The 17,191-nt window shown below is 35.8% G+C and overlaps 1 protein-coding gene across 2 annotated transcripts in view; it reads right to left on the bottom strand.

The window, feature by feature from the left end:
- Positions 1-17,191, bottom strand: part of htra4 (HtrA serine peptidase 4) — a 59,470-nt gene that overhangs the window by 17,448 nt on the left and 24,831 nt on the right. For both annotated transcript variants that reach the window (XM_030142531.1, XM_030142530.1), the window contains exons 2-6: positions 14,244-14,343; positions 11,112-11,316; positions 1,957-2,148; positions 1,797-1,829; positions 1,199-1,313 (exon numbers count right to left, since the gene is read on the bottom strand). In XM_030142531.1, the coding sequence (XP_029998391.1) occupies positions 1,199-1,313; positions 1,797-1,829; positions 1,957-2,148; positions 11,112-11,316; positions 14,244-14,343 (645 nt within the window). The remainder of the gene's footprint in view (positions 1-1,198; positions 1,314-1,796; positions 1,830-1,956; positions 2,149-11,111; positions 11,317-14,243; positions 14,344-17,191) is intronic.

Here is a 17,191-nt window from a genome sequence, read left to right as displayed (position 1 = left end):
CCTTCCAGGTTCACATCATATTTGTTTTTTTTTTTTTTCACCTTATAATAATAATAATAATAATAATAATAATAATAATAATAATAATAATAATAATAATAATAATAATAATAATAATAATGATAAACTTTATTTGTAGAGCACCTTTCATACAGAAATTGTAGCCTAAAGTGCTTCACATTGATTGAAAAAATACAATATTAAAATACATTAAGATTTGATTAGAAATACAATAAAATAAAAATAAATATAAATATAAAAACAGCACACATTATGCATAGAATTTTTGAAGTGCAAGAAATAAGATGAAATTTGAGAGAAATACAATAAAATAAAAATAAAAATAAAAGCAGCGCACATTAAAATATTTGATTATGCATAGAATTTTTGAAGTGCAAGAAATAAGATGAAATTTGAAATACAATAAAATAAAAAATAAAAACAGAAATACAATAAAATAAAATAAAAATAAAAACCGCACATTCCTGGTTCCTGAATTGTGACCCCATTTTTATCCCCTTTCAAAGGCTAATGAGAATAAAAATGTTTTTAATTTGGTTTTAAATATATTCAGTGAACTGGCTTCTCTAATGTCTTTTGGAATTGTATTCCATAACTTTGGTGCATGGTTAGTAAAGGCTGCGTCCCCCATTTTCTTTGTAATACCTTATATCAGCTGCTATTTCGTATTTCAGGTCAACGTGTACGTCCTTCAATAAGTCCGTGTGGAACTTGTGTGGATTTAAAGTTCCGCATCAAACAACGTCTTTCATTCCTTTTTCTTTTTCTCAACACACTGTGCTGTTTCGGTACAGCTGTGTACCGAACCAAACAGGTGTGTACCCAAACGATTTGGTTCGGTACGTGTACTGTTACAGGCCTATAAAATTGCACTTAATTTTCTTCAGACATTTCAGGTTGTTCATATTTGTTCAAGTTATTCACATGTTAAAGGATAGTTTGTTAATGTAAACATTTTCATAATTTAATGTTTTTTGCACTAAATCAAACAGATGGTGTTGTCATTATTTATAGGTTATTATGATATTATTTTTGAGTTTGATGCCCTAACTTTGCAAATTCATCCCTCGGGACGGATTGGAACCTTTGCTGGGCCAGTTTTGGTCCCCGGGCCTCATGTTTGACACCTGTGAGATAATAGATGAATAGATGTATAAAGACTTAAAATCCTGCTCACCACTCAGTTGTCTGTTGTAAGAGTCGGCGAGGAATTGGCGTATTCTGTCGGCAGGAATCGCAAAAGAGATTCCAGCCGTCACTTTGAGAGTATTTACACCTATTACGTCTCCGTCCTGTTGACACAAACAATAAAAGCATAGTTTTATCGACTTCATAGCTTCGCATCGAGAGGAAACAAAACTATAAAGAGAGGAATGTGCCCCCTTTTCCCCCAGTGCACATGACATAAAGCACGATATGTCGAGTTCTCACCGATACATAAAAGGCTCTGTCAGTATTATGACTATTATTTTTAAAAAGAAGTGCACTTTTGAGCAGGCTGAAAGCAGCGACGTTAATAAATAAATAGACAATCTGTATGATTTGATTACACACTAGGAATGCAAAAGGCCTCTACATTGGGATTCTTGTTCTGAAATGCTGTGAGGGAGGAAGAGAGCAGACAGGAGGCTGTGGGTATTAAATAAAACAAAATCATGACCTTAGTCCTCACTATCATAAATAAAACAAGCAGGAATGTCAGTTTGGCAGAAAGCAGAACAAATATGCAAATGGCCTGGTATTATCCCTTTATGCATCAGGATAAATCCTCTTACCAAGTTGACAAGCGGTCCTCCGGAGTTGCCATACTGTGAATAAACAAAACAACCCTGTTACTGATTGTTAATTTAAAACAAAAGCTGTCAGATTAGATCAAACGCAGCGCAGTGAATAGGAAATAAGTGTGTTAGCCATTCATACGGCGCTCTCACTGACATTAACGATGGCGTCCGTTTGGATGTAGTCCATGTCCGAGTCCCGTCCCAGCTCCAGGCCGTTGCGCTGGGCGGTGCTGATGATGCCGGTGGTGACCGTGTTCTGCAGAGAGAAGGGGCTGCCCACCGCCACCACGAACTCCCCTGGACGAAGGTCAGACGACTGGCCCAGACGCAGGACGGGCAGGGGGCTCTGCAGCAAGACGGGGGGGGGGGGGGGGGGGGGGGGGGATTATAAGGATTTCACCATGTAGATTAGATTACATTACATTACATTATATTATCATAGATTACATTAGCATTGATTAGATTATCATAGATTAAATTAGATTAGATTATCATAGATTAGATTAGATTACATCACATTATCACAGATTACATTAGTATCGATTATATGATCATAGATTATGTTAGATTATCATAGATTGGATTAGCATCGATTAGATTAGATTACATTACATTACATTACATTATCATAGATTATATTAGCATCAATTAAATTATTATAAATGATATTATCATAGATTATTTTAGATTATCATAGATTGGATTAGGTTAGATTATATTAACAAAGATTAGATTACATTACATTGTTATAGATTACATTAGCATCGATTAGACTATCACAGATGATATTATAGATTATATTAGATTATTATAGATTGGATTACCATTGATTAGATTAGATTAGATTAGATTAGATTAGATTAGATTAACATCGATTATATTATATTATCATACATTAGATTAGGTTTGATTAGCATTGATTAGGTTAGATTAGATTAGCATAGGTAATGTTAGATTAGATCATCATAGATTAGGTTAGATTAGATTAGCATAGATTAGATTAGATTACGGTATTACAGATTAGATTATCATAAATTAGAATATCATAGATTAGGTTAGAAGAGATTAGTATTGATTTGATAAGTATCGATTGGATTAGATTATTTTAGATTAGATTAGATTAGATTAAATTAGATTATCATAGATTAGATTAGGTTAGATTAGATTAGCATTGATTAGACTAGAATCAATCAGATTAGATTGGTATCGATTAGAATAGAATCGATTATCTTATATTACTTTAGATTACATTTTCATGTATTAGATAAAATTATTATAGATTAGGTTAGATTAGTATCAGTTACATTATTTTAGATTAGATTAGCATGGATTACATTAGACTAGCATCGTTTGCATTAGGTTAGATTATATTATCATAGATTACATTAGATTAGCATGCATTAGATTACCATCGATTAGATTATATTATCATAGATTAGATTATTTTAGATTAAATTAGATTAGATTATTTTAGATTAGATTGTCATATATCAGATTAGATTACATTAGCATAGATTAGATGATCATATACAGTTCCTCTCTATACTATAGTCATAACCTCCCTGCCTATCTATCTACCTTGGTACAATAAGGTCTTTAAATTCAATAATTGAATGAATGTGTATGTGTTTCTTTCTCGTCCTTTCCTTGTTTTTTACTTTGGTTTCAGAGTATGTCAATACAACACTCCACATTTCCAAACACAAAGAACACATTTTTGAAGTTCAAAAGGCTAAATTGCTTCTGTACACACTATAAATGTGGCTGTGGGTAGAAGGTTAGCCAGGCTACACTGCTGACCCTCTGTTTTGTAAGACTGGATTGTCAATACAAAAGATATTTAGTTTTTCTGATAAAAAAAAAATATATATTTTCTGCTTTTCTCAAGGTTTCTACAGAATTTCTGCGAAGCCTTGAGTTTTTAATGAAGAAAACCGCAGTAGTGAACGCGAATGACTTTGTGACATGCACAAATATTCAACAACAAAACAACCCCATAGACTAAAACATGTTGTTATCAGGTTTGAATGGGTTCTGTGGATCTCAGAGCAAGAATTTCATATGTAAACGGTATTATCATACATGAAAAAAAAAGCACATTTTAGAACTAAATGCACCAAAAGGAGTCTTATGGTGCATTAGAATGAGGACGTGCTTCAATCAGCCTGAACACAAGGTTAGATGTTCGTCTGGTTTGTTGTGATCTCAGATGGAGTCACAGCTGCAAATGAAAATGCAGCAAGAAAAATACATTTTAAACTTCTGTGTAAGTAGTAGTAACGTTTATACTTCTTCCTACTCCTTTTTGACCATCAGTATGTGCTTTAAGATAGATTCTGTCCATTTAAATGTCATTTGTTTTTGTCTTAATTTGCTTTGTTTTGTTTTATATTGTTTCTTTGCACGTTCGAAATAAATACATAAATGAAAAATAAATGAAAACTGAAGTATTTGTATTCTAGAGACAATTAGCAATGACAGCCCCATTCTGGAAGAGGAAGTACACACTGTAAAACACAGTCATGTGCATTTTGACAAGACTTTAACATTTATTCATAATGACTTTGTTTCTTTCCTTCCTTCTTTCATTCCTTTGGTAAAAAATGTCTTTGTCATAAAATAAAAGCTGCTTTACTTACTTGTAATATGTTAATTGTATATAATTTTAGTAAAGAAAGGGGGCTATTTATAGTTTTTTTGTCTTCAGTTATTGATTTCAACACATAAAACAATCACTTAAAATTTTAAATCCAATTTCTTGCCCATATCGTCCAGTTTTTTTCTTTTCTTTTCTTTCATTTTGTTTACATCTTATATTAATTATGTTTCTCTAGTCATACATACGGTGGCCTAGAGGTCCAACAGCCCAAAAAATTATCCACTATAAGAAAAAAAAAGAGAACAGCCCAAAAATTATCCACTATAAGAAAAAGAGTACAACCCAAAAATTATCCACTATAAGAAAAAAAAGAGTACAGCCCAAAAATTATCCACTATAAGAAAAAAAGAGAACAGCCAAAAAAATTATACACTATAAGAAAAAAAAGAGTACAGCCCAAAAATTATCCACTATAAGAAAAAAAGAGAACAGCCAAAAAAAATTATCCACTATAAGAAAAAAAAAGAGTACAGCCCAAAAATTATCCACTATAAGAAAAAAAGAGAACAGCCAAAAAAATTATCCACTATAAGAAAAAAAAAGAGAACGGCCAAAAAAAATTATCCGCTATAAGAAAAAAAAGAGAACAGATCAAAAAATTATTCACTATAAGAAAAAAAACAAACAGAACAGCTCAAAAATTATCCACTATAAAAAAAAAAAACAGAACAGCCTAAAAAATTATCTACTATAAGAAAAAAAAGAGAACGGCCAAAAAAAATTATCCGCTATAAGAAAAAAAAGAGAACAGATCAAAAAATTATTCACTATAAGAAAAAAAAAAACAGAACAGCTCAAAAATTATCCACTATATAAAAAAAAAAACAGAACAGCCTAAAAAATTATCTACTACAAGAAAAAAAAAGAGAACAGCCCAAAAAAATTATTCACTATAAGAAAAAAAAAAAGAGAACAGCCCAAAAATTATGTTAAAAATTTTCAGCCTATGCTTTTATTTTTGGTGGTGGCCTCAATTTTAAAGCGAGACCTTTCGGGTAAACAGCGCCCCCTTAATTTGAAACGTGGATGATGTTTTATTTTTTTTCTTATAGTGGATTCACTTTTAAAGTCTTTGAAAAGGTTCGTTAAGCATTTGTATGTTATTTATACAATAAATTATATACATTTTTCTAATTGGATTTTATGTTTTTTGTGTTTTTTGTCCTTTTGTGTTATTATAGTAGGTTAAAGTGAAAAAATAATAGGAAGATGAGACAGATGAAGTTGTGCGGAAAAAAACGATTCCAAACATGGGTATAGTAAACATTTGTTTATATAGTATATAAAGGTAGAATCAAAGTGCTCAAAAATGGAAAAAATAGGCTCAGACCACTAAGGGTTAATATTAGAATGTTTCTGCAACAGACGGTACATTGTGCCAATTATTTTATTTTATTTTATTTTTTTAATTATTTTTTTTAATACAACTTGGTTACATTATTTCAGTGTGTGTATTAGTACTTTTTGAACATTTTGAGCACAATTTCAACAATACTGCGATAATAATGATAACCGTGATAATTTTGGCCACAATAACCATGATATGAAATTTTCATATCGTTACATCCCTATTGACTGCACTGGTTAAATCATACAAATGTTAAAACCAGGTGTAAGTCGTATTAAAGAGTCAATGTTGGTTCCATTTAAGCCAATTTAAACCAATTTTAATCTTAAACTGTGTAAAATCCTAAATATCGAAGCACCAATGTATGCAAAACCAATTAAATGGATGGAAATGTCAGCGGTCCAGTTGTGTTTATAATAAATGACCCGATGTCAGCTTCCACTTGGCTGAACACACCTTCTAAACACCAGCATGTTACAGTTCTCACTGAGTGCGTTATCACTTCGCTCAGAGCGCCACTGTCTCTTTTACATTTAACAAACCGTAAAACTGTTTGCATGGCTTCACCATTTAGTTCTACTTCCATTAGTCAAATGATTTCTGCCAACAGAGCTGCTTTAGAGAAGAGATTGTGGCACTCCAATTCTAACTCCTAAACAGGATTACGATTGTTTTTCTGAGGGAAACAATGGCTCCTCTGCACCTCGGCTTGTTCTGCAGCAGCTCCTCAGCTCTGGCATCGACTGCCAGAGGCCACAGACACACTGATGTTTTATGAAACGCACCTGAAATCACACTTTTATTCACTGGATTTGATTTGCATTTTACACGTGATATCACTTCATTTTTGTTATTGGAGTCCCCGACTGAACAAAGCTGTTATTTGTATGTTAATCCCATCTTATTTCCACATCTGTTTTTACATTATTCGGAAATGTTTCCACAGTTTGTAGACAGATGAGTGAACCTCTGCCTACATTTACTTCTAACAGACTCTGCTACTTGGTGTTACTAAAATCCTGCTCCTTTTAACATGTGTTGTCATTTATGTACTGTATTTTTATATCCTAAGATCAGGCCCTGCACTGGAGATGAAACTACTGGTCGGACTCATTTCAAATTTTACATGGAGCTTCCTTGGGACAATGACTCCAAAGTTTGTTCACAGTTTTAAGATATTTAGATTTTGTAATTTCTGATGAATTTTTGAAATATTACAAATTTGCCTTTACTGTAATGGTCCATATTTTAATGGGTTATAACTAGAGCCTGACCGATTAATCGGCCGGCCGATTAATTGGGCCAATTATAACATATAATTAACATCGGCCAATATGTAGCCGATAAATTAACTTTTTTTGCTTTTGATTCTGTCGCTCGCTGCTCCTGTGTGTGTGTGTGCTGGAACTTTAAAGCGAGTTAGTTTCACTTTCACTCCTGCTCGGACAATGATGCTATCACCCCCACACACACATCACACATAATCATGGAGCTACCCCCCCCGCCCCGCTCTGAAAATCACGGACCCCCCCCTCGTCTTATGAAGTATTCACTCCCCCACACACACCCATGTCTGTGCACTTCCTGTCTCCCTCACAGTTTCATTCTGCCAGCAGGCCTGGGTGTTAATAGTGTAGGGGAGACCGGGGACAGTTGTAACACAGGTCAGTTGTAACTCTTGCTATTGCTCCAATCAGGAACAACTTAGGACTCACCTAATTCACTCTGCACATGCTCAGTTTAGTCCTTAGTCCGCATAAGAAGTTGTAGTGCCGTGAGGCAGACACATCCAAATTTGTGAGTGAAAACATAATTGTGTGGTCAGTCATATTTTTTGCTCTAATTATTTTTGGGATTGCATAGTTTGCATTTGAAAGTTGTGTAAATTATATTTGTGAGATAAACAAAGATTTATGCAACTGTTTATCCACCTGTCCACAATTATCTAATAAAAGATTATTATATCCTGTGTAGATCAGTGTTCTTATTTCATATATCGGCCAATATATCAGTTATCGACCAATATTGGATATCATCTGATATATTGGATATCGGCTTTTTTTTAGCCCCCAATATCGGTATCGGCATTGGTCCCAAAAATCCCATATCGGTCGTGCTCTAGTTGTAACATGGAAATGGTTACAGATATCAGTATAGTTCCTATTGAGCACTGATAGGAAGTCATATATGGACTTTTATTTTGGTCCATGACCTTTGACCTTCAGTGACTTTGAAGGGTCACCAATCTTCTCTGAAACTACTGGTCGGATTCATCACGTCCACCAGAAGGTATTGTGATCACTTTGCTTTGTGTGTTTGCGTGTTGTTTGTTAGAAAGATAACTCAAAAAGTTATGGATGGATTTTCATTAAATTTTCAGGAAATGGTGATACTGGCACAAGGAAGACATGATTAAATTTTGGTTGTGATGGGGGGGACAGATCTGTCATGGCGGAGGTCTGCGCTCTCCGAGTGCTTTTCGTATTTGTTTGTTTGTTTGTTTGTTAGCAACTTTACGGGAAAACTATTACAACCATCTTCACCAAAGTCTACCCACAGATAGGCCTATGTCCTGGGACCAACCCATGAAATTTTGGGCCAAGTAGGCCAAAGTTCAAGGTCACAGCAAGGTCACAAAATCTCACATTTTCCTATCTCTCATCATTGAGCAATTTTCAAAAATTCATAAAAAATTCAAAACAACTCTGATTAGCCCCCAATTTGATCCACCCGTAGCTTAGAACAATATCTTGTATCTGGCACAAAATTGTCCACATCCACAGTGGAATGTGGACTCTGTGGACATTTCAATTTAACACTGAAAATCCCATTTATGACATATTTTTCATTTACATATGTTTCTATCTGGTTTATAAATGTTTCTATCTGGTTGCCTCCACCAAGGAGGTTATGTTTTTGCCAGGGTTTGTTTGTTGGTTGATTGGTTAGTTGGTTGGTTGATTGGTTGGTTAGTTAGCAAGATAACTCAAAAAATTATGGATGGATTTTCATGAAATTTTCAGGAAAATGTTGACACTGGCACAAGGAACAAATGATTAAGTTTTGGTGGTGATCAGGCGGGGGACAGATTTGTCTTGGCAGAGGTCTTCACTCTCCGAGTGCTTTTGATGTTTCAAATTGTTTTGTTGTAGCTTCCTTGGGACAGTTTCTACAAAGCTTGGTCACAGTTTTGAGAAATTTACATTTTTGACCAATTTTTGAAACATTAAAAATCTGCCTTTACTTATAATGGTCCATATTTTAATGGTTTATAACATGGAAACAGTTGCAGATATCATTATAGTTACTAATGAGCACTAATAGGAAGTCATATATGGATTTTGACTGAATTAGTTGCGTTCTCCTCCAGTAAAAGTTCCACCCACTTCTATCAGTAGATTGATCTCCTGCATCCAGACCACAGGACTCTAACATAGAACAGAACCTGACAACCTCACAAATTCAACTTGTTATTGCTTCTTGATAGAACATGTCGGTGAGGTACAGGGCCATTAGTCCTATTTTTTAACATTGGATTTGTTCAGTGAACCAAGTTCAACTAAGCCTTGACTTGTCAGTACCTGCTTTATCTTGATTCCAAGCTCAGACAATCTACCTCTGAGGTTGAACGTAAAGTTGAGCCAAATTTATAGCCACATAACTCGAGGCCTGGAGCGTTATATCAAATCTGCCCTTTAGGAAAGCTTTAGTGTTCCGTCTAACACGGAATGTAAGCACAGAAAGGTAAAGCATTGTACAGCTGTCACCACTCCCAGTCGTCTCAGCACTAATTTCTCCACATATTCCTCCCTGTGATCTCCAAGCGTTCATGTATTCAGATCAGAACTACAAATGTTAATCATCTGCTTCATGCTGAGTGGAGTCTGACTGAAGTGGTCGGGAGTCGAGACCCCTCTACCATACAAAGCAGCTGGTTGCGTTCGTGCGTGTCTGGGCGACGGCATGTTTTATTCAAGCGAAGTTTGCAAATACATAAAAAATATAAAAATAAATAAATGAATAAATAAATAAATAGCAGAGGCTTTGCATTTATAAGACATGACCAAACACGACCCAGAGGAATTCAGATGACAAACTGACCATGTTATGGAGGAGAATGTCATTTTGGCGGGCTAACGCCTTGATGACTTCTTCTACGAACGGTACGATTAATGCCCTTTCGTGTTCGCTGCTGCTGATGAACCGCCAGAGGTCAGAGGTAAACACACGAGAATGAATTTAGTCCAAGGCCTGTTGCATGAAACCTAGGGCTGGGCAAGTTAACGTGTCATTACCGCATTAACGCATTCATTTAATAATGCTGACAATTTTTTTTATCTCACGTTAATGCCGTTTTATTGTAACTCATATTCTTTTGCCTCTGCTTGTGTGCGTGTAGCGATTAGCTCGACAGATAGACAACAGGTTTCCCAAGAAAAGCCGGACGCCCAAAACTTCTCTCCAAATCTTTTACTTGAGACTCACTGTAAAACTGCAACATACATACAAAATATGTCTGAGTTCTGTTCATTGCCTCAACACATTTACATGGCATTATACATTTAAATGAATGGGAAAAAGATCGCTAGCTCGATGCTAACTTAAATGGGAAAATCTATAGACACGCTAACGATTAGCATTTACAGATTAATTTAAGATTTACGTCTTTTTATCCAGCAACATAGGTTCACGTCAGAGATATTTTATACTATTCATTCTTACAACAACTGAACATAAAATACTCACAGGCAAACGTTCTTCTGGCCATACAAACAGAGTGAAAGAAACGTGTGTGTTAGTTCCTTCTTATGTCTGAACTGGCTACGGTAACAGCGCAAGGACAAAACATACGTTAGTGCAATTTATTCCGACCACTAGAGGGCCCCCTTTGCTTGCTTTTAACAACTGAACATCACATATTATTGGGCTTATTAGTATTAGTACTTATTAGTGGGTTTAAGACTCCTGTCAATCACTCACAACTGGAAATAAACTGGTGTGGACATAAACATGGAGAAAAGTACCGACCTTTTCCATGGACATTTTCATTTTAAATGTCTTCAGATGGTGGGGTTGAGAAGGACACAGTTGTTTGCAAGCACTGACATGTGGAATTATTTTTATCACTGGAGTACTTCGAGTCTGAAATATCACTTAAAGGCAATACACACTGTTGATGCTGGCAACCCCCCCCCAATATAGCTATGCGATTAATCGTGATTAATTGCAGAAATCCATGCGATTAATTCCGATTAAAAATTTTAATCGCTGCTCAGTACTAGTGAAAACAGCAGGTACTCACATCGGGTTCGATTTTGATGAGCGCAATGTCGATTCTCTGGTCCACGTCTTTAATCGTGGCGTCGTAATGTGAACCTCTTTTCAGCTCAACTTGAATCCTGTGCTTGTTGGTGAGTACGTGAGCATTCGTGACGATCCAGCCGTCCTCGGAAACGATGAACCCCGAGCCGCTTGATACCGACACCTCCTTGCTGGAGAATGGCAGCCTGATGACAAGAAGAAAAACAGAGGAGTTGTTTTAAGACATCCATTCCTTAGGACTGGGATGTGACCCATGGATCAAATGCAAGAGATTGTATTTGCTTTACTCTGACAGTCGTAACTTCAACTGTAATACAAAAGGGTTGGTTTCATTCTGTTTCTTTTTCCGGACAGAAGAAAACAAGCCTCCTATCTCCATCATAAAACACAGGGTGTTCAGAAAGTCTCTTTACAATTTAACAAATTTATTACAAAGCAAATGAATAGACAAATCTGTGGAAATTATTACAATGAAAAGTAGATATTGAAGTTTTTTTTACACTTAAAAAAAAAAGACAAAAATGTGCGTTTTTCATTATTTATAGGTTATGATTGTATTTTCCTGGTCTGACCCACTTCAGATTAAATTGACCTAAAATGATTTTCACATCCTTGATTATTAATATCTTCATTATAATTTTTGCATTGCACAAATTCATCTCGCAGGCCGGATTGGACCTTTTGGCGGGCCGGTTTTGGCCCCCGGGCCGCATGTTTGACACCTGTGGTCTAAGACGTTAAATTGCGAAGTGAGGTACGGTGTTGAGTGAAAGTGTCTACTGTTGTTAGATTGTTAAACTCCACACTGTGTTTGTTTTCTGTGTTTGCTGTGTAGTTTTAGTTTTAGTGTTAGAATCCACGGTGTTCAAATGACATCAAAAAGGAAAATTAAAACAACACCTGTATGAAACTCTGCATCTGGAAGTTTAATCCGAGGGACTGCTACACCTCATCAATGGTGTCAATGACATCAGTGATCTTTGGCTTCAGGTCGTTGATATCCCATATCTTTGTTCGATACACGATATCTTTAACATAACCCCATAGAAAGAAATCCAGGGCAGTGATATTTGGTGAACGAGGTGACCAGGGAATTGGACCATCCCTTCCAATTCCACTGGTCTGGAAATGTTAGATTTAAAACCCACCAACATGCAGAACCCAATGTGGTGGTGCACCATCTACCTGGAAAATGATGGTTGGTTGAAGATTATCCAGTTGTGGTGACACTTAGACCCAATCCCAATTCACCCCTTACCCCTACCCCTTGGCCCTTGCACTTGGCACTACCCCTTGAAACAGAGTTGCAAGGGGTAGGGGTTGAAACATTCCCCTTCGAAATGGGACAACCCTTCCAGACCTGTTACATCATCAGCAGTCATCGATGACACTATAAACAGATGCGACAACTTTGTTTCTAAAAGAAGTCACCATGCCATCAGTAGTTGCATGGGCTTTGGGCATGTTTTTGCGACTATCAACTGCATACCACAGAAATGCGATCTATAACCCACTGAAACAGCATTAAACAAACGATCAAATGATTAAGTTATTTATGAAGAAAATACGTACATTTGTGTGTTTCTTTCATCACACTGCTGCACTTTTTTTTACTGTGTTTACCTCCATCTTGCCGATGATAGTGATGTGACATTCACGAACAAATCGAATCTTTTGAACGGCTCTTTGAAATGAACGATGGGAACCGAGTCTTTGTAAAGAGCCGTTCATTTAAAACATTTTTTTTTTTTAAGGAGGGAGTGTCCGATTGTCAATGTAGCGTCACTGGGGAGGCACTGGGCAGGAGGAGAATGTATTTAAGTAACTGCAGTGATTAATCACTTGTGTTTTGTGAATTTTTTTCTGCATGTTTACACAAATTTATTGTTCTTGTTCTGAGGGAAAATGCACTACAGTTGTTAAGGTATTTAAGTAATTGCAATGATAAATCTCTTTTGTGTTTTGTGCATTTTTTCTGTATGTTTACCAACATATTGTTCTTGTTCTGAGAATTGCACATTTATTGTTGTTGTTTTGAGGAGAATAAAATGTTATTTCATAAGAAGATGTTTTATTTTCTTCTTCATTTTTAGGCTACAGACTAGTCCACATAATGTACCGTGATGTTTTTGGTCAAATTCCAGCATTTGCCTAATGTCACCTCTCATGTCTTGTATTTACCCACACATTTAACTAACTATTCTTTTTTACGGTAAGATAATATTTACTGCCGCGCCAATTAAACACCTTCAAAATGTAATGTCAATCATCACATGTAGCCTATTTAGTCATTAAAACATTGGTGTTTCCAAATAATGCAAAAAACATAAAAGAGCCAGTCTTTTGAACGGCTCTTTTCAGTGAACGGTTCCTGATTGAACGACTCCCTTCAAAGAACCAAAAGTCCCATCACTAGCCGATGATTCAAACAGAAATATGGGAAATTTCTCCTACCCCTCTGTTTGTAGTGTGGTCCTGAAAAATCTCCATTTCAAGGGTCAAACAGCCCTCCCCCTTAGCCCTTCCCCTCTGACTCATCGAGAATCGGGACACCCCTACCCCTCCAAAATGGAGGGGGAGGGGCCAAGGGGTGAATTGGGCTTGGGCCAAATTCAGTCAAAAGGTCAAGGTAAACATTTGAAGTAACTGATCTCTTGTTGAAGAAAAATGGACGAATGATTCAATTGCACATCATCCACAATGGGATGAAAAACCTCGATAACCACTGAGTACACAGAACAAATCTGAGAATATATGTCACCAACTGCTTTTGTAATATTTTACTTAAATTGTAAACAGACTTTGTGGACACCCCGTATTATGATGTTTATCTTATACATGCATATATTTGTGATTTATCAAACTAATATTACTTTGAAATGACTGGTTAACATATTCAGAAAATTATATTATGAGTTCATGCAGAAATGGCAGTAAAATGGTCAAGGTCTGAGAGAAGTTCAGTGATTCATTTACACTCAAATGAGCTGTTATCCAGCTGTGAATGGAGTCGAGTTGTCATTTTTAAGTGGCACTGGATCCACAGGAAAAAAAGCACTGTTTTAGACCTAAAAACTGACATGTTTTATGCGAGTGTTTTAGTTCACTTCACCTTTGGAAAAGCTCCAGATGAACCACAGCCGGGACGATCTTATCCACGACATCAGCAATGAAGTTGAACTTGTAGCGCATGCTTCCTGGGTGTTGCTCACCTTTGTTTACATGGAAAAAACACAGAAAAAAAGGATATAATATGGCACATATAAACATAAAGACACAATTCTGTCAATCCAGTAATGTTATTCATAATTAAGCCGCAACTTCAGTTCTGTTTAAATTTTCGTTACAACATAATGTGAAAATCAATCCCGATATCAGTCTAAATAACTGTAATATGATGTTTTTACATATCATTACATGTCACTCATCATATTTCATTGGATTTCATAGCGGCTAAAATTCACTTAGAGGTCTTATTTATGTCTTTGTGCATAAGAAATCAATATAAGTGAATCCCCAAAGGAACTTTGTGTTGGTAAAAGCAAGTTCCTCAACTTATCATTTCTCCATGTGCATTATGGATCAGATCTACAAAGACACTAAACACTGAGGAACAGGAAGAAAAATTGTTACAATTGTGCTGAATTTTCTTAAAACATTTCAGGTTGTTCATATTTGTTCAGGTTATTCACATTTTAGTGTTACAGGATAGTTTTTAAATGTAAATATTTTCATAATTTAATGTTATTTTTTGCACTAAAACAAAGAAAAAAAAAAGTTGTTAATTCAAGATTTTTTTGGCTTAATTCAAGATTATTTTTTTACTTAATTCAAGATTTTTTTTTTGCTTAATTCAAGATTTTTTGGTAAATTTGAGGGTTTTTTTGGTTTAACTCAAGATTTTTTTTTTAACATTTAATTTAAGATGTTTTTGCTTAATTCAAGATTTTTTTTACTTAATTGAAGATTTTTTTTTGCTTAATTCAAGATTTTTTGGTAAATTTGAGGGTTTTTTTGGTTTAATTCAAGATTTTTTTTTTAACATTTAATTTAAGATGTTTTTGCTTAATTCAAGATTTTTTTTACTTAATTGAAGATTTTTTTTTGCTTAATTCAAGATTTTTTTCTTAATTCAAGCTTTTTTTTTGCTTAATTCAAGATTTTTTGTTAAATTTAAGATTTTTTTGCTTAATTCAACATTTTTTCCTTAATTCAAGCTAATTTTGTATTATTTTTTTTTGCTTAATTCAGTTCAAAAGTGTGGAATTTTGGCACTTTGTAAATTCATCCCAGGAGCCGGATTGGAACCTTTGGGGGGCTGCATGTTTGACACCCCTGGACTAGGGCATTAACTGAAAAGTCGTTTTGTGGACGTGTCGACGTCTGTGGCACAAAGTCGACGTTACTTTGGAGGAGTCGACTAGTCGTGCGTTATTCTCTCTCTCCCTTCCATCACCTGACAGCGCGTGAGCCGTCATTCAGCGCATATCCATACTCTCATCTTTCTACATGAAAACATGGAGCGCAGTGAGCGGCAGTGATGCACGGATCAGCGGACCCAGGTTGGGTTGGTGCGGGTCGAAAAAATGTCACTTTATTTGTGGGGCGGGTCAAAAAATTCATTAGCGCAAGGCCAAGACTGAAGGATGAAGACGACTCAGAGCAGGAACTAAACTGACTGTGATCTAGAAAAACTCTGGTCTCAGTAATGTTCTGCGAACCATGGAAGCACCACCAATACTGAAAAATAATGTGAACAGCCAGTGAGTTTGGATTATTCTGTTCATTTATTTCATGAAGACAATGCGCTCTTTTCTTTAACATGCTGTGTGTCTTTTCTGCTGCTGTCTGAACCTTTTCCACTTTATGTTGTTCACTTACATTTAAAAGAACATTCCAGGTGTTAGCCTATGTTTTCTTTGGTTAAATGTCTGAGGACTGTTGATGCTTGTGTCTTTCCAGTAGGGATGCACCGATACCGATACCAGTATTGGGCATCGGCTCCGATACCACTGGTCTACAATTTTTTAGAAATGATTTGCTTCAGACATTAAATGTGCTAAATGTTACGTATTTTAATAAGATTAATTGGAAAATAAATGACAATAGTGCTGGTTTGCTGATGTTTTCAAGGTATATGATTAAGTGTTTTTACACATATATATTGGTTTATGTACATTTATATAGCAGTTTCATAAATCTTCCACTAAATAGAACCTGTAAAGTGAATGTATTCTAATGTGCAGACTGTTTTGAAGTAGATCTTGTAGCTCTGAGACAAATATTCCTTTTGAGTCAAACCCATTCTCTCATTAATTCTTGAGTTTCACATTTTGACCCAAGGCTGTATCTTGGAAAGTTCAGCCAACCAGCATTTTTGACTGGATTTTTCTTTATCAGTGACTCTCATGTGGTAAAATTTCATTACTTTTATTCTGGAAGCATTTTCCTTGTAGACCAGTATACTCAGTGTGTGTACTCGTACTCGTACTTGTAAAAGTAATCTGATACAACTGCACCGATGCCACTTACGGCCGTGTGACATTCACAGTTCAGTGCAGCAGGTACGCCGTGGTGGAATAATGTGTGTGGAGTGTGAAGAGTGTGGAGATTTTTCAAAATAAATGACGGTGATAAAAGTAACGCTGACTGACAGTAACGTTACAGACACAGACAGATACGGACGCAGCGTTCTGTCCATCCTCTGCGTACATTCCATCTGTTTTCCAGGTGCTGGCGGATGCGTACCCAGACGTAAAATACCAGCGGGAGTATGGAGCGGTGCGGACCACTGCCAACAGAAGTGAAAACGAAACTTATCACTCATTTCTCTTTTCTCTTCCTGCTGAAACTAAACTTTTAAACCTTACCAGTGAAAATGCTGCAATATTAGTATCACATTAGTGTTACCTCTGTCGTCTCCATGTTTGTTATTACTGACTTTCTTCTTCTTCTTCTCAAAAAACTTTACTCTTCTTCGTGGTATTTGTCCAGTATGGTTAATTCAGAGTGGCGCCCCCTGGTGGATTAATTGAGGAACACTCATTCCAACACATTAAA

Source organism: Sphaeramia orbicularis, chromosome 9 (assembly GCF_902148855.1).
Source record: "Sphaeramia orbicularis chromosome 9, fSphaOr1.1, whole genome shotgun sequence".
Lineage (NCBI taxonomy): Eukaryota > Metazoa > Chordata > Actinopteri > Kurtiformes > Apogonidae > Sphaeramia > Sphaeramia orbicularis.
Note: the sequence above shows the minus strand (reverse complement) of the source record. Positions and strands in the feature narration are given on the sequence as shown.